The following is a 27614-nucleotide window of genomic DNA, read 5'->3' on the forward strand; positions in this document are numbered from 1 at the left end:
ATTGTACCATTCTTAACAACCGTGTCACTCATTTCACAACTGCTTCTCTTCACCATGGTGACAAGATAGGGCAAAAACGTAAATTGTGAGGACAGTCGTAAGTTCGAGGACTGGTCAAAAGTGCAAGGACCAGTCAAAAATAACTTTTTCAGCCCTCTGAGTAGTCCATATGCATAAAAGGATACAGCAATAGAGAGGGATGAAGGAAGGGAAGGGAAATTAGAGTAGGAGTGAGGGTAAGAGAGGGAGGAAGAGAGGAGGAGAAGGAGAAAGGAAGAGGAAGTAGGGAGAAGAAGAGTGGGGGAAGAGAAAGTAAGAAGGAAAGAAAAGACAGAGGTGGTAGGTTTGAGGAGAAAGATTGCTGTACAATAAAAAAGATGAAAGGGAAGAAAGCCAACCCCAAACAAATATAAAGATATTAAGATAAAGAATGAATTGTTAAACTTTAAAGAATAAAAGAGAACAAATAGCAATAAATAGCAATAATTAGAAACACACATACAAACATACAACGTATTTTCTTTGAACAGAGTATTTGGCCGGTTCACAAATTTAAACAGTTGTAGGAGGTTAGCACCCCCGCTTTCCTAGAAGAATGAAATATTTTGGGAAATATTAAAAAGGCAGAATATTATATTTCCCTGGATGAGAAATGGAGAAGCATATTTTACAGACAAAGCAGCTCCCACCTTCCTGCCCCCCACCCTTTGTTAATGGGCCAGAGGCAGAAAGTCTATCCTTTGTCAAAGGACATTTGCAACACAATAGCAACAGAAACTAACACAATGGGCCCCATCTAGCAACCGAAACTCACCACACGTGACCTGGGAAGCATGTGACCTGGGAAGCACATGTGACCATCAGCCAGCAAGGCTAGCTAAGACCCCCACCCCCTGGGAGTCTGACAACCAATCAGGATACTCTTTCGGGGCCCCAAGAAATGCAAAGCCAGAGAGAGCATAAAAACCCAAGGATTTACTGTATCTGCCCCTTTTCTGTTCAGGAACTCAAGCCATGTAATCCTGTCCACCATTAAACCATCTTTCCAAGCAGTCTCCATGTTTCCAGTGTCTTTTTCCCCACTTGGAGCAGAACCCAGAAGTATATTTCTTCCAACACAGTGTTTAGTCATTTCAATTAAATTTACAATTTCTATATTTCCTTTTTACCATATTTATTCCTCATCTATTTTTTTAAAAAAACAATATTACCCTTCATCCTCATCTCTAATCTTAATCAAATTCAATTTTTCCCTTCTATTCTATATTATACCCCTTCCCATTGTCATCTATTTTTATATCCATCCTCATATTGGTTAATTATGTAATTAACTGTAATTACATAATTATGTAATTAACTGTATTACATACAGTTGTTTAATACAAATTCAACATTTTAATATAAATCAATTAGTTATATAACTATCTTTTTTGTATATTAATCAATATGAACATGAATATTCTAATTATTTCCATGCAATCCAATTTCTTACAAATCAATTAATTATATTTACCAATAATAATAAACCAAATAATTTCCCCCATATATTCCTCCAAACCACAACTCAACCATTTCTGCTTTCAACACAATATACAATTAATAGTATCTCAATTATTACAATTCCCTAGTTAAATAGAGCTTTTTTTCTTTTGTGTTTTAAAATCTTGAACCTCCTCTTTTGCCCTAAATTTCTCATTGTTTGCAGTTTTGCACCTACCTTTTTTGGTGAGGAAAAAGAAAAAAAAATATCTCTGCCTCATTTTGTCATGTTGCAGCAAAGACCCTGCTTTACTTTCAATTTCGCTTTTTCAGCATAGCTAGGGGGAAAAAATCTGCTCCAGGAATTTACCTCTTTGCAGCTAGCTAGCAACAGAGCCCTCCACAAAACAGCTGAGAGTAGGGTGGCTCTTTGAAGCCCCACGGCAAGAATTTAAAGTTTTTTTCCCTCTAGCCATCAGCTGGGACTCTGGAGGCAGCAATAGATTGGGAGTGGGCGGGGTAAGCAAACGGCTACCGGCGATCCAACAGAGGCAGAGGGTGAGGGTGAATGAAGGCATGGGGGGGGCGAGAGAGGGCTTTGGCGACCCCTGTGAAATGGCCATTCGACTCCCAAAGGGGTCGCGACCACCAAGTTGAGAACCGCTGCCCTATACCATTTCAGACAAATGTTGTCCAATCTGTTCTTAAAAACTTCTAGTGTTGGAGCATTCACAACTTCTAGAGGCTTTTGTCCCACTGATTAATTGTTCTAACTGTCAGGAATTTTTTCCTTAATTCTAGGTTGTGTCTCTCCTTGATTAGTTTGAGTTTGAGTTTGAGTTTATTTAGATTTATATACCGCCCGAAGGACTCAGGGTGGTGAACAGCCATAGATAAAACAGATACAATATAAAATTTAAAAAACAATTTAAAAAACATATTAAATAGATTAGTTTCCACCCATTGCTTCTTGTCCTCCCTTCAGGTGCTTTGGAGAATAAATTGATTCCCTCTTCTTTGTGGCAATCCTTTAGATATTGGAACACTGCTATCATGTTACTCCTAATCCTTCTTTTCATTAAACTCAACATATTCAAATTCCTGCAACCATTCTTCATCTTAATTGCTCTTCTCTGCACTCTTCTTGAATTTCCACATCTTTTTGCAACTGAAATGGATGTAGTATTCCAAGTGTGGTCTTACCAAGGCATTATAAAGTGGTATTAATACTTCACGTGATCTCGATTCTATAAGGCTTAAAATTCTTCTTCAGAAATTAAGCCCTTTGTAAAGGCCAAAGTATATTTGAGGAAGTAATAAATATATAAACAATATAAAATTACCTTTCCAAAGGTGAATTGTTGGGAATACTTTAAAAAGAGCATCAACTTCACATTAAATCAACAAAGATAATTGGAGTATTATGCCAAAGGCCATTTCCTGGCAAAATGTTAATGTAAGAATACAGAGTGATATGTCTGGAAGCAGAACTGCTCTCTGAAGACAACCTGGGTGTGAGTCAGAGAACATTAGACTGAATGCTATTCACCAGGAACAGAGATTTGATAACATGTGACTTGTGTCAACTCTGGAGATGTCAAGAGATATACCCTAAAAGAAGCCAAGATGAAAAAAAAAGTTTCTAAATGAGCCATTCAGCCTTGAAGGCAAGCAGCTGGCAACATCTCAATTTTTGGGGAGGGGGAGGAAATCCAGGTGTGCCCTCTGAAGTTCCATCCTTACTAATATCAAAAGAGAAGAAAATATGAATGCACATCAGCACATAGATGGTCTCTGCAAAATTATAACTAGGTCCCCATCATTATCCATGAAGCCTAGCTGTTATCTGATGATGATCAGTGCAAGTATGTGGATGGATGAGCTGACAGAGTATTGATTTTGTGTCAAAAATAATACCTGTGATGAGTGTGGAGAAGCAATTAAACCAACTGCACAGCAAGCTTTTAGATTTCTGGGTGTTTCTTCATAAATCATTTGGGACTTACAAATTTCAGAGACCATATTCTATTGTGATAATTATGTTCAGACAAGATTATCTATTTGACATAATAAATAATAAACTGCAGAGAGTTATGTATTAAATACTATGTCAAATGTCTTGAACAGTATTTAAGCCTTATTTATTTATTTTCCTTTCACTGCCTTTTTTCTTTAAGTGGCTCTCATGATGATTAAAATTTGGTAGAAAATCTAGAGATACCAAGTCATTGTTATTGGCACTATCAAACTGGATTTCAACAGATTCCAAAAGATCAGGAAGAATTACAACTCTGTAACCAGAATGCATTCTTTGCTAGTAGAAAAAGTGAAAAGAATTCATCTTAGATTGATTATATATTTGAAATAAACAGAAATATATATGTGTGTGTGTTTGTGAATATGATTAAATAAGTAAAATTATTAATTTACTAATATTAATAGTTTTATTAATAGCTAATATGAGTAAGTTGTCCCCAGTTTTCCTAAAAATAGAAATTGTAATTTAAATTTTCATTCATGTAGTTTTGACATTTGTCCTAGTCCTCTAAACAGAATACAGTGTGAACACATATTTGTACTTTTTATAGTAACAGTATAGAAGGGGTTATTATTGCCTTCTTGATTTACAGTTCTTTTATTTCCTGAATGTTTTTCATTCAAGTTCTAAACAATCTTGATGCTGCTTTAGTTTCCTACTCCAGATAAGGTCACATTGGGGCTGTCACCTACTCAGTGTAGCCTCACGGATTCGGTTTATATATACTTAGCTCTGTCACATATTGAATATCTAGAAATATGACAGTGGAAATCCCTGAGAAAGCTTTTTTCCCTTAGGGATGTGAAAAATATTTTGACCTAGAAATGACCATTTTCCTGTGACTTGTGATAGGGATTTTTTTTTTTTCAAACTGGTAGGAGTGGAATGTTTAAAGGAAAGAAGAAATTATAAGCACAGGGCTAAACGAAGAAGACTGATAGCAGATGCTTAAATACCAAATCTGCCTGACAAGTCTTTTTTTTTTAATCTTCACTATGGGGAACATAGAGTTTACATGGCTGGATGAGTGGGTTACTTGTGCTTTTTGCTGTGCTTTGCAGACTGGCAATGGAAACACATTGCTAATGCTGTTGAACTTGTAATCCTGTAAAGATTTGGTTGCAAATGCACTTTGCATGCTATTATGTCTAGTTAATGCTTATCTTTCAGCAGCATTTAATAATAAAAAATCATGGATGGTTTCTAGAGCTTTGCTGGCTACTTGATTTTGTGAAGCAAGTGGACTGTCAGAAAAAAATGGTCCAGGAGATATTTTTTAAGAAAACGTAATAGGTATGAAAGTATGATTTGTGTTTGTTTCTTTGGTTTGAAATTACAGCCAGTTATTTGTCTTCAGACAACTATTAGGAACTAATGCCTGTGCTACAAACTGGGAGCGCAGACATTAAATACGTCATCAAAAAAGCACAACAAAGAATGTTCTTCCTGCGCCAACTCAGAAAGCTTCCTGCCCAAAGAGCTGCTGATACAGTTTTTCAGAGGAATTATTGAGTCTGTCATCTGCACCTCTATAACTGACTGGTTTGGCTCTGCAACTAAGCAAGACAGACACAGACTTCAGAGGATAATTATAACTGCAGAAAAACAATTGCTACCAACCTGCCTTCCATTGAAGACCTGTACACTGCATGAGTCAAAAAGAGGGCTGTGAAAATATTTACAGACCCCTCACATCCTGGACATAAATTGTTTCAACTTCTACCTTCAAAACAATGCTATAGGACACTGTACGTCAGAACAACTAGACACAAGGACAGTTTTTTCCTCCATGCCATCACTGTGCTAACAACTAATTCCCACAACACTGTCAAACTATCTAAAAAGGCAGCATTACAATTATTATTCTCATCTTCCCTATTACCGATCTCCTTATCTTTTTATGATTATAACTTTGTTATTTATCACTATTGTTGTATGTACATTGAGAGCTTACACACCGGAAACAAATTCCTTGTGTGTCCAATCACACTTGGCCAATAAACTATTCTATTCTATTCTATTCTATTCTATTCTATTCTATTCTATTCTATTCTATTCTATTCATTCCTAATCACAATGACCCCAAAATCCTAAAATGTAGTTATGGTATTTAAGCACAACTCATTTTCACATCACCCATTTTCACTAGCATTGTAAAATTAAATGCCAATGCATAAAGGGCAGAGTTTGTATTGCAATATTCCAATACATATTTTGTGATTTGTTTTGCCTCCTTCTAACAACTTTGATTGAAAGATAAGCTAATTAAAATAAATGCAATATTAAAGAGATATGTTGATTTCTTTGTCCCGTAATCTATTGGCTAATTGGATCATATTTTGTTGTCTTGAAAATAGACCAGTTCATAGAAGTGATTTTAATGTCCTTTCTTTCCAGATGTGAAAAAAATGTGAAGTTTTAATATGGTGATGTAAACTTTATTTCAATTTAAATTGTTTTATACTATAACAATTTCTAAGAATTCATGTTCTTAAATGTTAAAAACAATATTTTGCTTATATGTAAAATATATAACAATGTGACAATATAATCTCATATATTCAGCAGAACAAAGAGAAACAATTTTGCCATTATTAACTATAAAAACTTTACCAAAACTGCTTTAATATTTCTGGTGTCATTACAGAAACAAACAGTTCATTCTTTTGTCAACATCAACAACCTATTGAAAAGGCTAGTGTGCAAATTTAGGTTTAGAAGCTTACACTGTATGCCTCACAATTAAATGCATTACACACTTAAACAAATTAACTTTTAACGAAGAGCTATTTAAAAACTGAGAAAGAATCTAATGAACACATGTCACCATGGATAAAAATATTTACATTCTTTTTTTTCTATCATTTTTTCTTGTTTTATGTAGAATATTACAACACAGCTAAGGATAAATTCAGAAAAGTGAAAATGACTTTCTGTTTTCTGAGGCAGATTGAAAACCTTTTAGAGTGGATTGCTCAGATGATCCAAAAGCAAAGGGAAAATTAAAGTCTTCTTTCCCATCTTGAAAAACCTGAGCAGAAGGAAGTGTTGGAAATGCAAATGTAAATGAGTCTTCATTATCCATTTTCCCAAAGAAATCTCCTTGAACAGAATAATACTCTGAATTAACATTTGATACAGTATATATCAATAACATATGAATATTGATTATTATTAAAATAAAAAACAAAAAAGAACTCCATTGTTAATAATAACGTTGGACTGTCCAGAAATATTATAAAATGGGGGAGATGGCATTGGCTCCTAGATGGAGCTCTTTTTAAAATATTTTTCTTTAAAAGGTAAAGTCATAGTCTGGCTCTCAATATAAATGCTTTTCAGTAATTTATGAATAAACAACAGCTAGTCACAACATATTTCTACCATGAAAACTTACCAATACCTTTGTGTGGAGAAATTGGATTTATATTTCCAGCAGAGCAGCTTTCACCTGACTAAAACACCAAGTGAATTCATTAGAAAATGGCACATTAGGTATATGTATGGGCAAATAGAATAATAAATGAGATAAGAGCATAGTCAGTGCTAAACTGGCCACTGGCACTCCCAATAATATCAAAGAAGAACTCATTAGCTTTATTCATGGGGGTGGGGGTGTGAGTCATGAATCTCTGTAACAGAACTTATCGTTTTTAAATGTGTTTAATACCTCTCTAACAAATTAAAGACGATCAGCACAGCTTGTGGAAGCAAATCCATAGTTAATTATGCGGGGTTATTTTGTCTGACCTGAATTATTCAGCTTAATTAGTGGTCCCATTCTCTAATTTCTTTCTAAGGATGTTCTATGCACCAGGAATAATTATTTACATTTCTATCCTATCCCTTGTTTCTTATATTTTTCCTAAACTATTGCTTGCTTGCTTGCTTGCTTGCTTGCTTATGTTCCATCAAATTACTGTTGACTCTTAATAAGGACATATATAGACTTTCTCCATGACAATCTGTCCCTCACCTGATCTTTCAGATCAACCAATAGCGCACTCTCAAGGAGGCTATTCAGATGTTTTAGGGATTTTTGACTTCTTTACCAGGACTCCAGATCACAAAAGTGGCACTCAATTACCAGAGCCAGGTTGTTTCCCCATGACTATTCCCTCATTTTGCTCATAAAATTCATTGTTATCTTGTATGTAGCTGGATGTGAGGCAATGATGGAAGATTTTTGTGGTATCTTCAGGAAATACTCTCTTAACATATAGCAATGTCTTCTTGAATTCTGCTGATAAATCGATTAGTTTTGATGTGTTCTCCTTGATCTTTGGTGAAGAATGAGACCACATCAAAACCAATCAATCTATCATCAGAACTGAGTTTATTGAATTTCTCAACAAAGTGAGTTGAATCCTTGCAACTGCACATTGAACAGAACAGAATAACAGGATATAAATAAAGTCAAATGAAGGACATAAGCATAGCATAAACAGTAATGCTAATTTGCAGTGGTGGGTTCTAACCGGTGTTACCACCGGTTCACTTCGTGCACGCACTTTATGCGCGATCGCCAAACTTGCACTTCACGCATTAAATTATAATATAGCTGAGGCATGGCAATCCGCTCTGCTGTGCCTTACAGCTGGGCTAAAAATGAAGGAATAAAGGTAGGTATAGTGCGGGGGCAGGCAGGAGGGCCCAGCTGACGCTTGGACCGAACCAGTTTGCTCTCACATCAAGATTTCCGCTACCGGCTCTCCCGAACCGGGGAGAACCGGTAGCAACCCACCACTGCTAACTTGCATATATAATCAAATATAACAATGATAATGTACCACCCAGTAAGGAGCATTGTGAAATGGTGACCTAACCTGTGGCAGGAGGGAACAGCAATTGCAAAGAGCAATGGTCTGTATGCATTAACCAGGCCTTTTGCTCTCTGTTCCTTGGCTTTAGCACAGGGCTGTCAAACTCGCAGCCCACAGGCAGGATGCGTCACGCGCTGGCCATGCCCACACCCATTTAACAAAGGGGGAAAAAGTCCCGATATGTCCCATGATGCCGCAGTGACACCGCAAGTTTGACATCTCTGCTTTGACACCTCTTTATTGGCTTTCTTCCACATAATTCTAGATACTGATCATGATTATTCTTCCCTCTGTTATACAAGAAGTTAGGATTTCAATCTGAATCTTGTCAATTCTAGTCTAAAACTTTAACAAAAACACCAGATTTCCCTGGTGAATAGATTAATCACCCTAAAATATACCTGATCTAATGAACTCTCAGTTCCAAATGCAGAAAAATCAAAAAAATTAAATCCAGGTGACTGTGACTTTGAGGTAAACCCAGCAAGAAAAGAAAAAGCAGGTGACTTGGCCAACAATCCTTCATTTTCTGGTGGAAATCTAGTACAATGAAAAAGAAGAAGATATGAATATTAAGTGGAAGTTAAAAATCAGAAAGATCCTGAAGAAAGGCAAAATTTGATGCAGTAATAAACTTTGAATTAACAATGCTTACAGTTCAAATGGAGTTCTCATCTCAACAGAGTCAGGGGTTTTTGGAAGTACGTTAGGCTCTGGAGTTATTAACCCTGGAGTTGATACCGCATCTGCATCTCTTGTTGAAGAATAATATTCAGGTTTAGTAGAAATTTCTGTCTGCCTATCCTGTTTAAGAAAATGCTGCTATATCATATTTGAAGAAACCACAACTACCACAAATATATTCAGGGCTTTTTAAAATTTTCAACTATCACTTTTTGGAACAATAATATGAAAGTTGAAAGATATAAATTTATTTATTTTATAAATGTATTTATTTAATTTATATGCTGCCCATCTCACCATCCAAAGCATATCCAAATTTGCAAAATCAGTACATAAATGATGGAATAAGAACTGAAGTGTTTCTTCAGAGAGAACTCTACATAGATTTGAAGCTGTTAGTCTTCTGTGCAGGTATGTTACATGAAGATCGTTTTCTCAACCAACTGATTTCCAAAAAAGTACAATGCAAGGAATTTAAAGCAGCAAACATCAAATCAATTAACATCAGCATGTATCTGGTTTTCAGCATTATTGAAAATCATTTAATAGAACAATGTAACAAAAAGTTAAACTAACTTGAGATATAACTGCAGAATCCATTGATTTTTTTTCCTTTTGTTTGTAGTCAGCCTTTTTTCCTACCACAGAAAATTATATTTTATAAAAATCAAGATGGTGTAGCATTGGTAATTATACTGGTACATTATTGAAGAAGAGCAACATATGCTGCTATATTCCAGTCATGTAGCTGTATATCAGCTTTTAACATCAATGTCAGAAAAATTGTAAGATACAGGGAGCAGAATATCAAACAACAATCCATCACTTGATTTATTTCCCTGAAATTGTGGACCCATGGGAAATTCAGCACCTAGAAGGAGTTTCTCAAACAGACAATAAAAAATGAATGTATGAACTGAGAGGGTGAGAGGCAAAATACTCCAATGGCCAGCTTAAGATCTTGGAGATCTGATGTAGGGTATAACAAGGTGAAGAACCAAGCATTGTAGGGTCAATTGAGAAGGAAAAAAAGAAGACCCCACTTTACCCAAAGAAGCCATTCATACTTAATTCATTTCTTGCCTCACTCCAATATGTGCAGTGCTATAACTCACCAATGCAGTATAATGGTAAAGGTGCTGGACTGTAGCCAATATGATTCAGGCTCATTTTATCATGGCATTCAGTGGGTAACTCTGTGCCAGTCAATCTCTCAACCCAATCTCTCATGAAAGGTTGTTGAGGGGATAAAATGAAGGGTGATCCCTAAGTATGTCACCTAAGTATATTACCTAATAGCTAAACAATCTAGATATCTGCTCTAAACAATCTAGATATTACTCTAGTAAATGCTCATATATATTTTAATGTTATTCATAATTTTACTGATCATTCATATTGTGCATTTTTTAAATGATTCACTGTTCTGCTTTTGTATTTTGAAACACATTTTATATACTTTTTAAAAAAAATCTGCATTAATGCTGTATTAAGGTTAAATAACTGGGGATAAAAACAGTAATACAAATGTATAAATATGATTTTAACTGGTCCACTTAATCAAATATTATTTAGTAATATTTATATGAAATCACTTATATTCAAATCAGCTATAATGAGTATCCCAATCTTCTTAAATAATATGGAGAGAAAACTATTTGCGTCTCTTTTCTGATAAAACCTAAGTTATCAAATAGCTAATAGTAAATGGCATTATATATAATGTATATTTTAGTAAATTTTTACCTTTTGTATTTTCAATGTTAAAGCACTGTTTAGTAAGTGTGTTCTTCTGATTAGCTAATAATCTGAAACAATTCAGAAAATAATTAATTTACATAAGCTAAGCAGAATTATATATTTTCATAAACTATATATTATTAATGAAGATAGATTGATTGAAAAATTACCTATTTGATATTTCCTTGGGATCATTTGTTATAGATGAATCTGTTTCTACAATATTGGTTTCTGAATTATCACATTTCTAAAACAAAACAACATGTATTTCAAATTAAGAGGAGTATAAAATTCTAATAGAAGACCCATTTATTCTCCTACAGCACTAAAAATAATACTCAAGTGACTCTTATTCCTCCCTGCTACTACATTCCTTATCCTTTTTGTTGGAAGGAAAACTGTTATAATGAAATCCCTGTATTTTTAATTGTTTGTTTTTATTTATTTTATTTTTAGCATGTCTTAAAGAATTGAACATTGGATACTTGGACCCAACATATCTTTTAAGTAAGTTTCCTGTTTTTCCTTTGAATTTGTGTACTACACTGTACTGTACTTAAAAGAAAACAAAATGCATTAAATCTAAAGGATTTCATACAGTAGATAGATCTGCCCATACTGACCTTGTGTTGACTTAGACAAAAAGAATCCCAGTAGAATGAAAACAGAATTATTTTTGCAAAATTATCTTTAGATGCACCACATTATTTTAAAATACATTTTATTGTGCTGAACTAATGGATGCATATTATTCATTCTGCTTTTTGTTTGCATACCTGATTGCATACCTGATTTTCATTTTCCATATGGTTGAAATACATACTAGTCACTGTTGAATGTCCTGCCAGATCCTCTTCCTTTTCTGCACCTGTATTATATAAGATTATGAGTTCTATATTATTCAGCTGATTCTCACATAGGAATAATATAAAAATGACATCAAAAGGGTAATCATATAGTTGTAATCATCTTATAATAAAAAAGATATTTGAATAAGGGTTTTCGCTATTTGCACCCACCATAACACAAAATTGTCCTGGCAATACCTTTTTTGGGCATATTTTGCCTTTTTATTATTATTATTATTTATTTATTTTTATTTTATTAGATTTTTATACCGCCCTTCTCCTACTGGACTCAGGGCGGTGAAACAATGTTAACACAGTGTTTCCCCCTTATTGTTGGGAACCATCTCCAACATGGTTCAAACAAACCTGTTAACATGTTAGGAGAGAAGGTGTCTGCAATGACTCAAGGCAGAGGCTTGAGCAGTAAGACATCAATCAATCAATCAATCAGAATAGAGCTGGAAGGGACCTTGGAGGTCTTCTAGTTCAGTCCCCTGCTCAAGCAGGAGACCCTATACCATTTCAGACAAGTGACTGTCCAGTCTCTTCTTAAAAACCTCCAGCGATGAAGCACTCACAACTTCTGAAGGCAAGCTGTTCCACTGGTTAGTTGTCCTCACTGTTAGGAAGTTTCTCCTTAATTCTCTCCTTGATTAGTTTCCATCCATTGTTTCTTGCCCTGCCCTTTGGTGCTTTGGAAAATAAATTGACCCCCTCCTTTTTGTAGTAGCCTCTCAAGTACTGGAATATTGCTGTCATATCCCCCCAGTCCTTCTTTTCTCTAGACTAGCCAAACCCAAATCCTGCAACCATTCTTCATGTTTTAGCCTCCAGGCCTTAATCATATTAGTTGCTCTTTTTGCACCTTTACCGACCACTCCACATTTTTTGTAATGTGGTGACCAAAACTGGATGCACTATTCCAAGTGTGGTCTTTCTAAGGCTTTACAAAGTGGGGCTAATACTTCATGTGATTTTGATTCTATGCCATGGATTGTATTAGCTTTTTTGGCTGCTGTCGCACACTGCTGACTCAATTTTAAGTGATCATCCACTAGGACTACAAAGTTCCTCTCACAGTTACTATTTTTGAGCCAGGTTTCATCTAATCTGTACTCGAACCTTTGGTTTTTCCTGCCCAGCTGTAAAACGTTGCCTTTCTCCACATTAAATTTCATTTTGTTGGATAGGGCCCATTGTTTAAGTCTGTCAAGATCTTTTTGGATCGTGCGCTTGTCTTCTGGGTTTTTGGCTATTCCTGCCAGCTTAGTATCATCAGAAAATTTGATGAGATCCTCTTCTATTCCATCATCTAAGTCATTTATGAAGATATTGAAGAGTACTGGGTATAAGATGGAACCCCATTGTGGTACCCCACTGCTTACTTCCCTCCATGTAGATGTAGTACCATTAAGGACTACTCATTGTGTACAGTTTGTCAGCCAATGAATCAGCTATAGCAGTGGTCCCCAACCCCTGGTCCGCGGACCGGTGCCGGGCCGTGGAGTACCTGGCACCGGGCCGCGCAGCGGCCGGGGGACATGAACGCTGCAGCGCAAAGGCTCCTGGGCCGTGCGCAATGGGCCGTGCGCAAAAGCTCCTGGGCCGTGCCCCCACCCCTGCGCGCGCTCAGCGGGCCACGGCGATAAAAAGGTTGGGGACCACTGAGCTATAGGGATTACAATTTTTGTGCTGATACAAATTTGTGCTGACCTTCTGCAAACATCCAGCTAATACAGGTACTAGAAAAAGAGGGCACTAAGGGTAGTTTAATGAGGCCCAGAATAACAGAACAATATGGACATAATCTGGCCAGGATTCTACTAGAATTATTCAGATGAGAGAAATCAGGGCATGAACCAGCAGCTATGCAATCTCAGCCATGAAGAACGGATGGATTCTATGAATATTCATCAAATAAAAATTACAAATGTTGATGGCTATCCTGATAAAATATTTTAAGAAACGTTCTGTGTCAATTTGGATTTTGGAAGTATAACAATCTTGTCCATGTTCAGTTTGAGATGGTGATGACAGATCTAGCTTAAAAACCTATGCTAGGCTCTTGGAAAGGTGTGCCCACAAAGGATTTGACATTTATTTCTTGTAAGAGGAGAAATTGGGCAAAATAGAGCTCTATATGCTCAGAGCAAGGCTTTGTCACTCTCCCTTGAAGGGGAAAGATGGCACATCACCATAGAAAACAGAATCAAGTCAGTTGTATTTCACTAACTAGTTCCAATACGACTGATATAGTAACACCTGTACTTCCTGCAACAAAAATATCAAATTATGCAGGGAAATACCTTAATATATTCTATAATATTCAGATGTATACATAAATATTTAAAGACACAGGTAAGTCATATCACAGGTTGTATATATGCTGTGGGGAAAACGGTATACATATAGCAATAATATCCAGCACTATCCATAGATGGAATATCCAGCATTCTATCTATGTTTGTATGTATGCATTTACTTTCCAGAGCCCCAGAGACTGCAAAAGTAGTCCTTGACTTACACACTTATGATCATTGCAGCATCCTCATGATCATGTGTTCAAAATTTGGGCACTTGGCAACTGGCATGTATTTATGACAGTTGCACTGTCTCGGTACAACTGAGGAAGCCTTGAAACCTTCCCATCTGGCTTCTGACAAGCCAAGACAATGGGGGAAACCAGATTTCACTTAATGACTGCATGATTCACTTACAACTGCAGTGATTCATTTAACAACTGGTAAAAAGGTCAAAAAATGGGACAAAACTCACTATACAACTGCCTTGCTTAGCAATGGAAATTTTGAGCTCAACTGTAGTAGTAAATCAAGGACTACCTGTACTGTTTCTTGTTCTGATGCTGCTGTTAGAAATCAATAGGAATATACTGCAAGTCCAGTACTGATAATACTGTATCAATGCTTTTTTGGCAAAAAGTTTTGTTTCCTTCTATAATTTTTTTTCATATTTGATACTATTTTAAGATAGTTTCCCCAACTATACTTAGCACAATTCTTTTCTATAAAACTCTATTTGTAGACAGCTGAGTATTCATATACAGATTATGAACTGAAGTACATCTGATTATGAACATCAGTAGCACATTTATTTTCATTCACCTCAAAATCTCACAGCTAAATTTCTTAATATTTTGTTACCTCTGTCTGTGATCTGAAATAGTGGTTTCACAGTTGGCACACTTTGAACTAATTTCTGAAAAATGCTAGATAGATTAAATGGTTTATACGTTTGTTCTTTCTTGTTCAATAAATGTTGACTCTCTTTGAACAAGCTGAAAGAAAATTTTAAATCAATGAAAGAAACATAGAATGCCTGAATGCCATATTTTAGTTTACTTTGAAATAAATGATAAGGATATACAAAAATGCAAAATCTTATCTAATGTCCTCACTGGATAATGTCTATTGAGCAACTTGCTTAATAGAAATATGAAAAGCATGGGAAAATACCAAATTGTTACAAAATTATTGACCTACCTTTGACTAAAACAGTTAACATAAACTTTTCTTTTTGAAAACAAGTACATTATTGTAGAATATAATTAGTTTTAATTTAGCATTAATATCTTTGTGAGGCAGATGGGCAGTTTCTAAATTTGACTCATAGATAAATAAAAGGTAAACAATGTACCACAACTTTTGTTCTGTCTTCACATTTCTTTTGGTTTTATTTTTGGCTTGTTGTTCTTTTTAGCTTTAATTTGTTGGGGGTTTTTTTAGTTTTTCCTCTCAGTATTTTTTTTGTTCAATGAAAAAGCAAAATTATACATAAACGTAATGTTTTACAGCTAAATAATATTAAGATGCTATTTTTTGAAGGATTATTTGTTTTCTTTTATCAGTCTTTCTTTAAGTATTATCTTCTTTTTCCAGTGATTTAAAGTGGGAACAGAAGAGGGAACATAAAATATAAATTAGAGATACTATATAAAATACTAGTGTGGAAATGTCCTTTGACTATTGGAGAAAACATGGAAAACCACATTGATTCTTTGAGGGTTCGTATGTTATGTCTTCGGACAGCACTGGTTCTTTGGCTTTGAAACGGAGATGAGCACTGCCCCCTAGAGTCGGGAACGACTAGCACATATGTGCGAGGGAACCTTTACCTTTACTTTATGTTACTTAATTTTGGTTCCTAGAGTGAATTCATGTTATCTAGGAGCTGGATTTGCTTTTTAAGTTGAGGTATTTTCTTGTCTAGAGAGGTTCTATAGTTACTTAGACTGTGTAAAGAATCATTCTTTATTTCCCCCAAACTGATTTGATCTAGAAGCCAACACCAATTTAGAAAAGTCACACATTTTACCAGGATCACACAATTGCCCTTTTATATTTTTAGGCAATATAAGATGATTCCATTTCAATTCTAAGGTAATCACTGCAAAGGAACCTTCACATTAGAAAAGTATAGTATAAACCTTTCTGCACTAGCCAATTTACATGTAAATATTATATTGAAAATCTGTATTTAAATCTGTTAGAACAGAAATCTCTCTGTAAAATAGTAAGTAAAGCAGATACAATTTGTAATACTCTTTGAATTTGTAAGGGGGAAAGCTTCTGGACAAGAAAGATTTCAGCATTCAGTAACCTCTTTATAACTCATGTTTTACTGTGATATATTTGATTTTAAAATGCCACCTTTCATCAAAGCCCTTCTTTCTTTCTTGATTTTTTGCTTTTTCTTCTATCACATTAGAATCCTCTTCCATCTGTTCAGTATGCTTTTGATCTTCTGTAACATTGTCTAGATGCTAAAAGACAAAATTCATTTATTTTGTGCAAATATTTTATTTGTGTATTTTTATCCCATCTTTATTATGTTTACAAATAACTTAAGATAGCGAACATACCTAATCTTCCTCCTCCTATTTTCCTCAAAAAACAACCCTGTGGGTTGAGTCACCCAGCTAATCTGAAGTCACTTATTTCTGTCTAACTTTTCATGCATACATGCACAAACCATATAGTCTTTGACTTTTCTCCTGGCAGAATGTATTTAACTAGGTGTTAGACTTCACTTATCCCTATAATGTATTTCTTATAAATAAATTTCCTTTCTGTTATAGTTATAAATATAGTTATTCATTAATCACTGCTTAGGTTAGATTCCCACTTTCAGAAATACTTCATACACTCCAATCTCTAATAATACTTTTCCATGTGATTTGATGCAGTAACATGTTCACCTAGACTGCACCATAAGCACTTACCTCTTTGAAGTAATTCATTTTCTTTTCTAGCTCTTTTGCAGTTTTGACAAGTTCTGATGATTGCTGTTTGAGAATTGCTGCATGAATAAGAGTTTCCTTTGTGTTCTGCCACAGAGAAGCACTTTCATATGTTAAGGAATCAATTGATCACACAATTTAACTTTCAAATAAAAAGGTAAAAGGGAACACAATTCTGCTCATAGTTATGAAGAGCTCATTTTCATTTAAATATCTGAAATCGATGAATTGATTCTCCATAATTTGAATAATTTTATTCTCCATCCAAATTTACCCAGTTTGTGATTAACATGTTGATGAATCATTTGTTATTAGCCTCCCAAAAGTATACAATATAAGATTCGAATCTATATTTAAAAATTGCTAACCTGTAACTAACATGAAACATATCATGTTAATTTCATATAGCATTTTAATTATGTGAAGTTGACTTCTAAGAATTGGTCCTAGTATTTCAAATTAAATTGAGAATTAGGCTACAGTGCAGTCTGGTGGCCATGGTATAATTTGTATATTAAATGATCAAAAGTTTAGAAAACATTGCATAAAACATCTGAAAAAATGAAGCTCTGCTAGCTTCTATAAATCTGGGACCAGGGTAATGATGTTGACGTGAATGTTAATTCCATTTCAAATAAAACATGAAAGAAAATTGCATTAATGTATTGAATGAATTTACACTGGTATTATATTGATAGAATGGTAGCCAGGAATAAAGCAAATTTTTCTACTTTTGTGTAATCCCTCCTCAAATCTCCAAATTGGTTCACTGGACTGGGAGAGCTATTGAAACAAAACTAGACACATATCTAGGGGGAGAGATAAAGAAGAGAGGGTATACCGTAAATCCATTTTTAGACATAGACACTAAGAGGTAGCCAAATTTGCCTTAAATTCTACCCTCAAAATTTAAGATGCAATATGATGTATGGAAGGATAACAATTTACATTTAGTAGTTCTAAAAATAATATATAACTAATTATTGTGATAGCCGTTTATTTAACTAAGTAGAGTCATTTTAAACCAAATTTAAACTAGTTTCCTATTTCCCTATATGGTATCTTGATTACAATTACATATCCTGAATATATGAACATTGTCCATAATTCCTTCTCGTCATTCTAATTTAGTTAGCTTCTTAAATGGCAAAATACATTATTGCTACATGTGCTTTTCAATTGATGTAACAGCTTGCAACTATCATGATAGAATCAATGGGGGGGGGGAGAGAGTTGAATGGATACATATGAGTTGCCCATGAAGAAAGTGATTGGAAAGGACCAGGTCCTGGAAAAAAAGTGGTAATCAATTAATATCTTAACTGTTCTGCATCTTATTAAACAGCAAAGAAGAAAAACAGTGGTTTGATTCTATTGTTGTAGTAGAAACAGTTGTTATTATTAATAGTAATAGCATTAGTTAATACACCTGTTTATGATATTGCTCACATAGCAGTTTTAATGAGTGGGTGAGGTTTGTTATTGCTATTGCTATCGCTATCAGGAGCCACAATTCCTTCCTAATATACTACAAATCATTCAGAACCAGTGGTGAAATCTAAAAGTTGTTACTACCGCTTCTGTGGGCATGGCTTTGGGGTGGCGGTGGTAATGTGACTGGGTGGGCATGGCCAACTTTTTAAAAAAAAACTTTTAAAACCATTTTTTCTACAACCTCTTTGGTTGAAGAGGTTGTAAAAATGCTTTTAAAAGGCTCTGACGATTAGGCAACTCAGCTCGGATCGTCAGAACCTTTTAAAAGAATTTTTTTACAATCTCTTCGGCCGAAGAGGTTGTTTAAAAATGATTTTAAAAGCCTCTGACGATCCCAGCTGAGTTGCCTGATCGGCAGAGGCTTTTAAAAGAAAAAAAGCCTCTGACGATCCCAGCTGAGTTGCCTGATCGGCAGAGGCTTTTAAAAGAAAAAAAGCCTCTGACGATCAGGCAATTCAGCTGGGATCGTCAGAGGCTTTTAAAAGCATTTTTTCTACAACCTCTTCAACCAAAGAGGTTGTAGAAAAAATACTTTTAAAAGCCTCTGACGATCCGAGCTGAGCTGCGTGATCATCAGAGGCTTTTTTTTTTACTTTTAAAAGCATTTTTTCGGCTAAAGAGGTTGTAGAAAAAATGCTTTTAAAAATTAAAAAAAAAAAGCCGCTGATGATAGCGCAGCTCAGCTGGGCATGTGGGGGGGGCAGGGATTTTTGCTACCGGTTCTCTGAACCACCCGCCTCCATCGCTACCGATGGGCGATCTGGTCCAAACCGGGAGCATTTCACCCCTGATTCAGAATGTTACCTTCACCAATCTACTTTCTATGAATTTGTGTCATGATAGCAACACAATATTCATGATATTCGAGTATACATCTTTTCAAACACTGTTGTCCCATCTTCTCTTTATTAAGATAATCTTTTCTTTGAACACATTCAGTATATGAATTTTGCTAATTCCTTTCAACAGAAATTAAACCTAGATTTTATGGTCTCAGAACAATTCTACTTCATATCAATCTTGTCCAGTTTATAGATATCCTCTTTCCTTTTTTTGGCATGTTAGTTTTGGGAGATGTGCATAGATACATTTATACATACTTACAAACCTCATAATATTTTGGAAAAAATATTAAAAAACATTAGCAACCCAAATTAGCAGTTCTAGAAGAAAATGTTTATGAACTGAATATATAGAAATAAAATATATAATCCAGGTATGAAATACAGTATTAATCCAAATAAGAAGTACAGTATTTTTTTTAAAAAAGCGAACACATCAAGCACAACATGACAGATTTCAGGATAATGCAATCTTTATCAATAGCTTTTAATTTCAGGGGAAAATGCCATTTTGAATACGCCCATAAAGGGAAAATATTCTGAAACAATAATTTAACTTTTACATTTATTTTAACTCATAGTCTAAAGACTCTGCATAAATGAAATTAAAATTATTAAAAGCATATTTTACTGTGAAGATCTATCAATTCAGCTTCTTTCTGCTTAAATAATTTGGAATGTTGTTGAACTCGATCTTGAATTTCTTCACATTCTTTTTTTTCATGATAATATTCTTGAGCAATTGTAGTTTCTAAATATTTTGCTTGGTGCTGCCTGAAAACTTCTTGATATTGATTCATATAATCCTGGTACATTTTTCTTTTAAAACAAGAAAATAGTCATTTTTCACTAGTGAATAATTATATTTTCAAAAGATTATCACATTTTACAATATATACTCTATTCAACTGATGTTTTCCAAAAATATTAACACCATATGCTATTATTTAATTAACTGTGAATATTTCTGACAATTTGTATTTATTAATATATATTAATATATATTAATATATATTATCACTATTAACCATATGTGACATCGTAATTGCAACTGCCCATGAAAATATACTTTATATTGTTCTCAACTGCTTTTACTTTTATTTAGTAATGAATAGAATTAATAAAATTATCAGTATTTCATCAAATTATTCGTAATTTAACCATCTCTAAGCATTTAACAAAATATGGCTGGCAAACTGGATATAAAATAGATCAAGTTGAAATGCTTAAATATCTGGACATTGCTCTTCAGCTCTCATATTCCTAAAAGGCAGATTATGCATCATGAATACAGTCTGCCAAAAGACTGTATTCCTATTGCCAAAAGATGTAAGTCTATAATTTCAATGTTCTTTTTCCATAATGTGGGTTTTAAATTCCTTTCCCCCCTTAAAATAATATTTTAATTCTGTCTTTCATTGGTTCAGTCTTACATATTCAGTCTTCCAGCACTGTAGTATTGTACATATATTTAATTAATGTTATTTCTCTTAATTTAATAAAAATATGTTTCCATCTGAATTTTGTAATTTGATTTCAAAACTCTATACTATTCTGGTTAATGAACATAATACATTCATATGTATAAGTCATAGTATGAAATGTTCATATGTCTTTGCATACTTGTCTTTTTCTGTTGCTTCTTGATAATTCTGAAGTTCTTTCTGTAAATAGTCTTCATGTTTTTTCAAAATAACATATGTTGGTTTCCAGCTAGATCAGTAAGTTTAAAATAATAACAATTATATATTTGTTGAGTCAGCATAATTTAAGAATTGTCCAAAGTAACAAAGCTATAATATAATTCTGTCTGAATGCTTTCCAGTGTCTCAACATCTTTTTTACACTTGGTCACCGCAATATAAAAAAGATGGTGAGATTCTGGAACCAGTGTAGAGAAGAACAACAAGGATGATTAGTGGATGGAGGCTAAAATATATGAAGAATAGTTGCAGGAATTGGGTATGTCTAGTCTAGTGAAACGAAAGACTAGGGGAGACTAGCAGTGTTCCAAATTTTTAAGGGGCTGCCACAAAGAAGAAGGGGATAACCTATTTTCCAAAGTACCAGAAGGCAAGATAAGAAACAATAGATGGAAACTAATCAAAGAGAGAAGCAAACTGGAACTAAGGAGAAATTTCTTAACGGTGAGAACAATTAACCAGTGGAATGCCTTGCCTTCAGAAGTTGTGAGTGCCCCATTGCTGGAGGCTTTTAAGAAGAGACTGGGCAGACATTTGTCTGAAATAGTATGGGGTCTCCTGCTCAAGCATGGAGTTGGACTAGATGACCTCCAAGGTCCCTTCCAATTCTCTTATTCTATATTCTAGTGCATCTTTGAATGACAAGTTAAATGTTATCAGTTTACTATTTTCCCTTTTTAGTTTTAACTGCTTGTGTCCTGATTATGCCTCTAATATTGCAAACATTCTTCAAAGGAAAATTGTTCGAGCCCTTTGATGATTTGAGTTACATTACTCTGCATATTTTCAGGTCCTTTGGGTACAATCTGAAAGCAATTTTAAGGAGTGCAACAAATATGACATCATTGCATAAATGTCATGACTTACCTATTTGCAACATATGCTGTGACATAATAGCATAATTGCATTATTTTGTGATGATGTCATTGATCACATGGCATCATTTTGACATCCCTGTGTTATTATAGAATTCTTATTATTGATTTTTAGTGTTTTTGAGAATTTTTCCAGTGAAGAGAAGAATAAAGTAAAAAGTATAAAAATGGTTTATATAATAAATATAAGTATATACAATATACTTACATGTTACAGTTCTCTTTATTGGTATTATTTTGTCTGCATAAGTTAAGAATTGCTTCCTCACTTTTATTTATTTCTTCATGTAGGTGGCAGATTTCACTTTTTTTCTCCAAAATGTTTGCAGTATATACTGAAAATAAATTTTTGTATGTCTGGTATATAAAGAATTTAAGATTGAAAGAAACACTTCATGGCATAGCATAGACATAACCGTCTGTTCCCAACCACAGTGACACCAAAATGACAAAGCTTATTTTGTGAAAAGATAAAATATCTCTACTGTTTCATATTTGTATTATGATATCACATGCAGATGGGTAAGGGAGAAAATTGTAAGGGAGAAAATAACTAAAGTGATACCAGATTCAAGATATTGGGAGGCAGAAATAAAGCTGCTATGGAAAAAGTAGTAAGAATATGAAATATTCCATAATATGAAATATGAACTATTTATAAATGTGAAATTTTCAAAATGATACTCAATCTGCAAAAGTAAAAGTAAAAATAAATCCTTGAATTGAACCATGTTGTGATTTTTTTACTATAATATTACATCCTTTTTTATATATTCATAAAATATACTCACACTGTATCTGTTGTGTTTCATATTCCTTGGAGTAAGATGCTTGTTCAAGCTGAAAAACTGAAGAAGATATATACATGTTTTGTTTTGATATAAATCAAAATTTAAATGTAAAAAAGAAATATGCATTTTCAATCATAGTTTGGTCAATTTTTATTGCCATTCTACATGAATTTAAGTAGTTGAACCATAGTATGCAATTTTCCTTATTTATTCCAGCTCTAATTCTGCATCTCCAAGTTACTTTTACTATTACAGTTTACAATTATTTTTCTTGTTTACAGTGTCTGGGAATAGGAAAGCAAAATGAAAATAAGAAGTAATAGAAGAGTTCAGGTTGTCCCAAAGATGCTTTTTTTCAAGAGGCAGCTGGACTTTCTGGTTTTTCTTCGAAGACGTTTTGCTTCTCATCCAGGAAGCTGAAGAAGCTTCTTGGATGAGAAGTGAAACGTCTTCAAAGAAAAACCAGAAAATCCAGCTGCCTCTGGAAAAAAAGCACATTCGGGATAACCATGACCTGGATGACTGAGAATCTCCAATGACAGAAGAGTTCAGGGCTAACAAATCTGATCTGCAAATATCTAAATGAGCTTTAGTTGTAACTCTGTTCTGCTCTAAACAGCATCGCTCCATATGTAATTTCTTAAACCATTATCTATACCAAGAAACACTTTAATGAGACTAACTAGAGACATTTCTATGTAATGTCACATCCTCTCATAAAGAGATTTATATAAGAGCCATCTGTGCAATTAATTCAGATAATCCAAAATTTTTGACAACCTGGAATAAAAAGTTAGGAATTTCTTTAATGACTATTTTTAGGATGAAACTTTCTAACATACCAAGTTGTAGCAGCAGCTTGTCCAGATTGCTTAAGAGAGTATCAGCCATTTTGCAATCTAAATTTAAAAGCAGAAAAAGAAAATTATGAACTCACAATTGCAGAGAATCACTCAAATAATATTTTTTCATTGTTTGTTCATTTATTCTACTTCCTATATTCAAACTTCATTAATAATTGTTATTGTCATTATTCCCAATGTAAACTTTTATGAGTATAAGATGAGGGGGTAATTGACAAAAAACTGGGAAAGGTGCAAAGAAGAATTAAAGAGAAATACAGATGCTGGAAAGCTGAAATTTAGATGTAACAGGCAGGATCCAGACTTCCAAGAGGAAAGTGCTAACAAATTTTGGAGTACCTAGGATACCCCAACTTTTTGTCAATATATTAAATCATTTTCTGAAGATAATAGAAGATTTATGATATAAGCAACATCTGGATGAACCCAGGGGAAAGTAAGCTGATATGTAGGCGTGAAATGTTTTGAGTTATAAAAATATCCATCATACTCTGAGTGAAGTCTTTTCCCACCTTGATGTGAATCAAAAGGTAAAATTAATAAATAATAAACTATATTCAGTATTTGAATTGAATTGAATTAAAGAGATGTGGTCTCATGCCTGGTTGCTCAATATGTTTTTGTCTTCAAATATTTTAACTTCCAAACAACTTTTCAAAGTGCCTAACTTCAAACTAATTACATGCCTCAGAGTTTTCTATCAAATGTGATATATTAAGTTGAAAGGAGTTTTTTTTTAAAAAAGACAACACCTAGCCTATGTCACAAGAGGGGGTTAAATTTATGATAGAAGAATACAACAATTCATGTTGCCAGTTAGTATAACCAGGCCTGGGGTAAGATGTCTCTGAAGTCCCTGTTACGTCTTTTTTTTAAATATTGGAAATGCTGTTTTATAGGACTTGTGTTTTCAAATAATGTATTACAAATATTGTAAGATGCCCAGAATCTTTTGGGAATTGGACAGCCTTAACATATCTAATAAATAAGAATGCTTTATTATTGCTGTGTTTAAAAAAGCTTTGCTGATGGAAAGATATAATTCATGGTTTCTATGAATGCTTTGCTGTGCTTTAATTTACTGGCAGGTGATATAAAAGTATATTTGCCTGGATTAGTTTGCTTGAAATGTAAGTATTGTTAAAGTTACTAACATTGTATAAATGAATAGACAGCTAGTACTGTGTTGGATTTAGTTGGCTTGTTGAACTTTGTAAGTACAATCTGTGTATGATTTTCTTCCCTGATGTACAGATGTTTTCTATGGTATTAAGAGTCATCAGTAATGACCCCATTTTTTGAAGGAAGCAGTTGTACTTTCTGCAAGCAGACACATCAAAAAAGAATAATGCACTTGGTTTTATTTGGTTAAAACTGTCAAGGAGGCAAAAACAAATAGGAAAGCAGGCTAAACTTAAAAACATCTTTTTAAAAAGTCATGATAGATAACTTGAACAAATATGGACGTATCTTATTTTCAAAGCATAACTTTACCAAATTTTTGTAAAATTTTGATGGTACTGTAGGTAACATTCACTATGGATTACCTACAGTAAGAGACGTACTGAGTATTCCTGTTCCTGCCTTCAGTGATAAATAAGGGAGGAGAAGCTGGTCCTGAATATCTAGTGTTACCTATGAATAGAACACTTGAAACCTTACAAGTTTTGTTCTGACAGAACTCAGAAGCCAAGGCAAACCATTTTGAGTTTTCTTTATGCACTACATTTTGAGAAAGACAGTATCATTCCCAGTTGGAAATAACACCCTTTTTCTGTTCTGTCCATATTCCTAATCCAGATCTTCTTCTAACAATCCTACAAGACTGATCACTCTTAGCCTCCATGCAGGTGGGGCAGTAAGACAAGTGCCTCAAGTTGTGGATGACAATTCTTCTCACAAACAGGGTCACCTCTCCTCTGCTATACCACTTCACACTTAATCTATTAATGTCTGGCTAGTATGAGGTGCTTTTGCCTTTCTGGCCCTTTGCTCTTCTAAGCATAGTGCCGAGCAAAAGGATGCCCCATCCTTTGCCACTGCCTGGATGTGTTTAGTCCCCATTCATGGGTCTGTATGTCAAATATCCTCTGAAATGTTGCCCTCCTGGACATTTTTTTTAAGGGTTCACAAACCAACTGGATTGTACCCTTCCTTTTATCATATCTCTTCACTATCCACTTAGCCATCTTTGTTTTAACTCATCTGTCTTTCCTTATGGGAAAAAGTTTCAGCATCCTTTAAGCTGATTTATTTTGAACCGGCTTTTTTGACAATAATGTGATCTACAGGCATCAGCAACTAGATTTATCTGCACATCTTGAGAAAAACTAAAAGCTGTGCTTGTTGATTTCTGCATACTGTGACACAGTAGCAAATTATAGTAATTATTTTTCTGACTAATAGTAATTTTTTGTATAGACAAGACTGTGCTCCAAGGTCTGTTTCTTTACTGATAGATAGATTGTTATTTGTCTGCATATCTTACTTTTTTATACATGAGCTTAAGGTGCTCCCTGATATTTTCCCCCTTAACAACATGACTCGAGATCTGGTTAGTCTCATTTCTCCTCTAATTTTGTTTTAAATTGTCCAAGTAAATTAATGGAGAATTGAAAAGAGGAAAGCATTTGTATACATACTAGTCTATTCAAACATTATTTGAGGGGGAGATGGTGCTGCAGCTATTTTTTTCTTACTTCAGTTCTAATATCCTACAAACTTCCCTCCCCTTAATAAATTATTTATAAGTAAATAATCTATTTTTATTTATAAATAAAAATAAATGTTCTGCCAGAATTTTAAAAAGCTGATGTGAGAAGCAATTTTGCAGCTTTAAAATAGCTTCAACCATCGCACTTCCACAAATGCAAGCTTTTATTTGCCATTTTCCTCAACCAGACCCCTCAACTGCTTTTCTCCCCCCCCACACACACACCCAGGGTTTTAGCTGTAGTTGGGAAAGCAAGTATTTAAGGAAGGAGTATTGGAAACACTGAGGGTTGCAATCAGAAATAAATCCATATATTTTGGGCAGCAGAAGCAATTTTTCTCCCTCACTTCAATCCCTGAAGGCTTCTTAGCTTTTGAAGAGAGCAGTCAGGGGTCATGTAGCAACAGTTCTGTGATTGGCTGCTGGGCCTTTGACTTTGTCCAATAAGATTCAGTAACTGCTCTGACAGGAAAGGAAGGGGGAGGAGCCTTTTGAAAAAGCAGTTGGGTTGAGGGCAAGAAAACCAATTAGAGCATTTATTATTCACATTTCCTAAAGTTTCCCTCATGGTAAACCAAAGGATCTACTGTGGATTTCGGAATAGCAATAGCACTTAGACTTATATATGGCTTACATTGTTGTTTCCCAATATCATCTGCATTCCTAATTAGTTTGAGTTAGGTGGTCATACTCCAGTTCCTTCTCCTGCTTGAGCAGGTGGCTGGACTAGAAGACCTCCAAGGTCCCTTCCAGCTCATTCTATTCTAATTCTAATTCCTTCTCTCAGGAGCTGCTTTTTGTAGTTTTGTAGTTTTGTAGTCATTTGCTCTGAACTAGCTTGCCTCAGGACATCATACCGGTTCCTTTCCTCCTAGTTTTTAGAAAGTCTTTTGAAATGTGGACGTTCCATTAGATCCCAGCAATCGGGATGTCAAAACTACTTTCTCTGGGGAAGAATGGTATATATATTTTTTAATTTTTTGATCCTTTGATTATGAAATTCCTCTCTGTTTGTTTGCTTCTTTTTCTTTTGCTATGGATATGTTCTATTATTATTTCTATCACTTTATTTCATTGTTTGTTTTATATCTGAATCTATGAAGTTGGGCATTATCCTTCACTCAGAGTCAGCTTTCGTTGGAATGGCTTAAAAGCCTTTAAATATATATATATACTGTACCCTACTAATTTTCTACAAAAGATAAAATATAAAAAATAAATAAAAATTTATTAAAAAAGGAAAACATAGGTGAAGGGAAAGTGCAAAAAAATAAAGAAAAACAAACAGAAATAAAGACAGAATCGCTTCCAACTTTCTTCAATAGTTACAAATATATTAAAAAAATAATATTTTAATCTAAAATTTGGTAATACCCAAGGTTTCTATAATCATAAACATGTCTAATTGTCAAATCCCAAAATTAATATAGCTTTTCTTTTGGTTACTAGCAAAATGTCCACAAG

The 27614-nt window shown here is 34.3% G+C and overlaps 1 protein-coding gene across 13 annotated transcripts; it reads right to left on the reverse strand.

Moving 5' to 3' along the window:
* Window positions 1–5941: 5941 nt before the first annotated feature.
* Window positions 5942–26843, reverse strand: C1H14orf39 (chromosome 1 C14orf39 homolog). Of its 13 annotated transcripts, none has more exons than XM_060693265.2 (18): window positions 26785–26843; window positions 23417–23473; window positions 22575–22631; window positions 21992–22118; window positions 20829–20918; window positions 19837–20024; window positions 18115–18157; window positions 16852–16972; window positions 16280–16392; window positions 14774–14907; window positions 11541–11632; window positions 10935–11011; window positions 10771–10832; window positions 9601–9662; window positions 8996–9144; window positions 8742–8880; window positions 6915–6972; window positions 5942–6619 (listed from the first exon to the last, which is right to left on the reverse strand). In XM_060693265.2, exons 2-18 carry the CDS (start codon window positions 23463–23465, stop codon window positions 6429–6431), a joined length of 1752 nt encoding a protein of 583 aa, XP_060549248.2. In that variant the 5' UTR covers window positions 23466–23473; window positions 26785–26843; the 3' UTR covers window positions 5942–6428. The 13 variants fall into 13 exon arrangements, with proteins under 13 accessions (XP_060549248.2, XP_087727553.1, XP_087727547.1 ...); XM_087871427.1 differs by lacking the exon at window positions 26785–26843 and adding an exon at window positions 26498–26553 and having other exon boundaries at window positions 6921–6972; window positions 11553–11632; XM_087871421.1 differs by lacking the exon at window positions 26785–26843 and adding an exon at window positions 26498–26553 and having other exon boundaries at window positions 11553–11632.
* Window positions 26844–27614: the final 771 nt, after the last annotated feature.

Source organism: Pantherophis guttatus, chromosome 1, assembly GCF_059756535.1.
Source record: "Pantherophis guttatus breed Tessera chromosome 1, ASM5975653v1, whole genome shotgun sequence".
In the NCBI taxonomy this organism is placed as follows: domain Eukaryota; kingdom Metazoa; phylum Chordata; class Lepidosauria; order Squamata; family Colubridae; genus Pantherophis; species Pantherophis guttatus.

Excerpts from the sequence above, each read along its gene's own strand:
- C1H14orf39 (XM_060693265.2), bottom strand. The coding sequence starts at position 23,465 with ATGGCTGATACTCTCTTAAGCAATCTGGACAAGCTGCTGCTACAACTT. Across the intron at positions 18,158-19,836 it reads TGAATTGATAGATCTTCACA|GACCTGGTCCTTTCCAATCA; the intron begins GTAAAATATGCT and ends CTTTTTTTCCAG. Across the intron at positions 11,633-14,773 it reads ATTTCAGATCACAGACAGAG|GTGCAGAAAAGGAAGAGGAT; the intron begins GTAACAAAATAT and ends TATATAATACAG.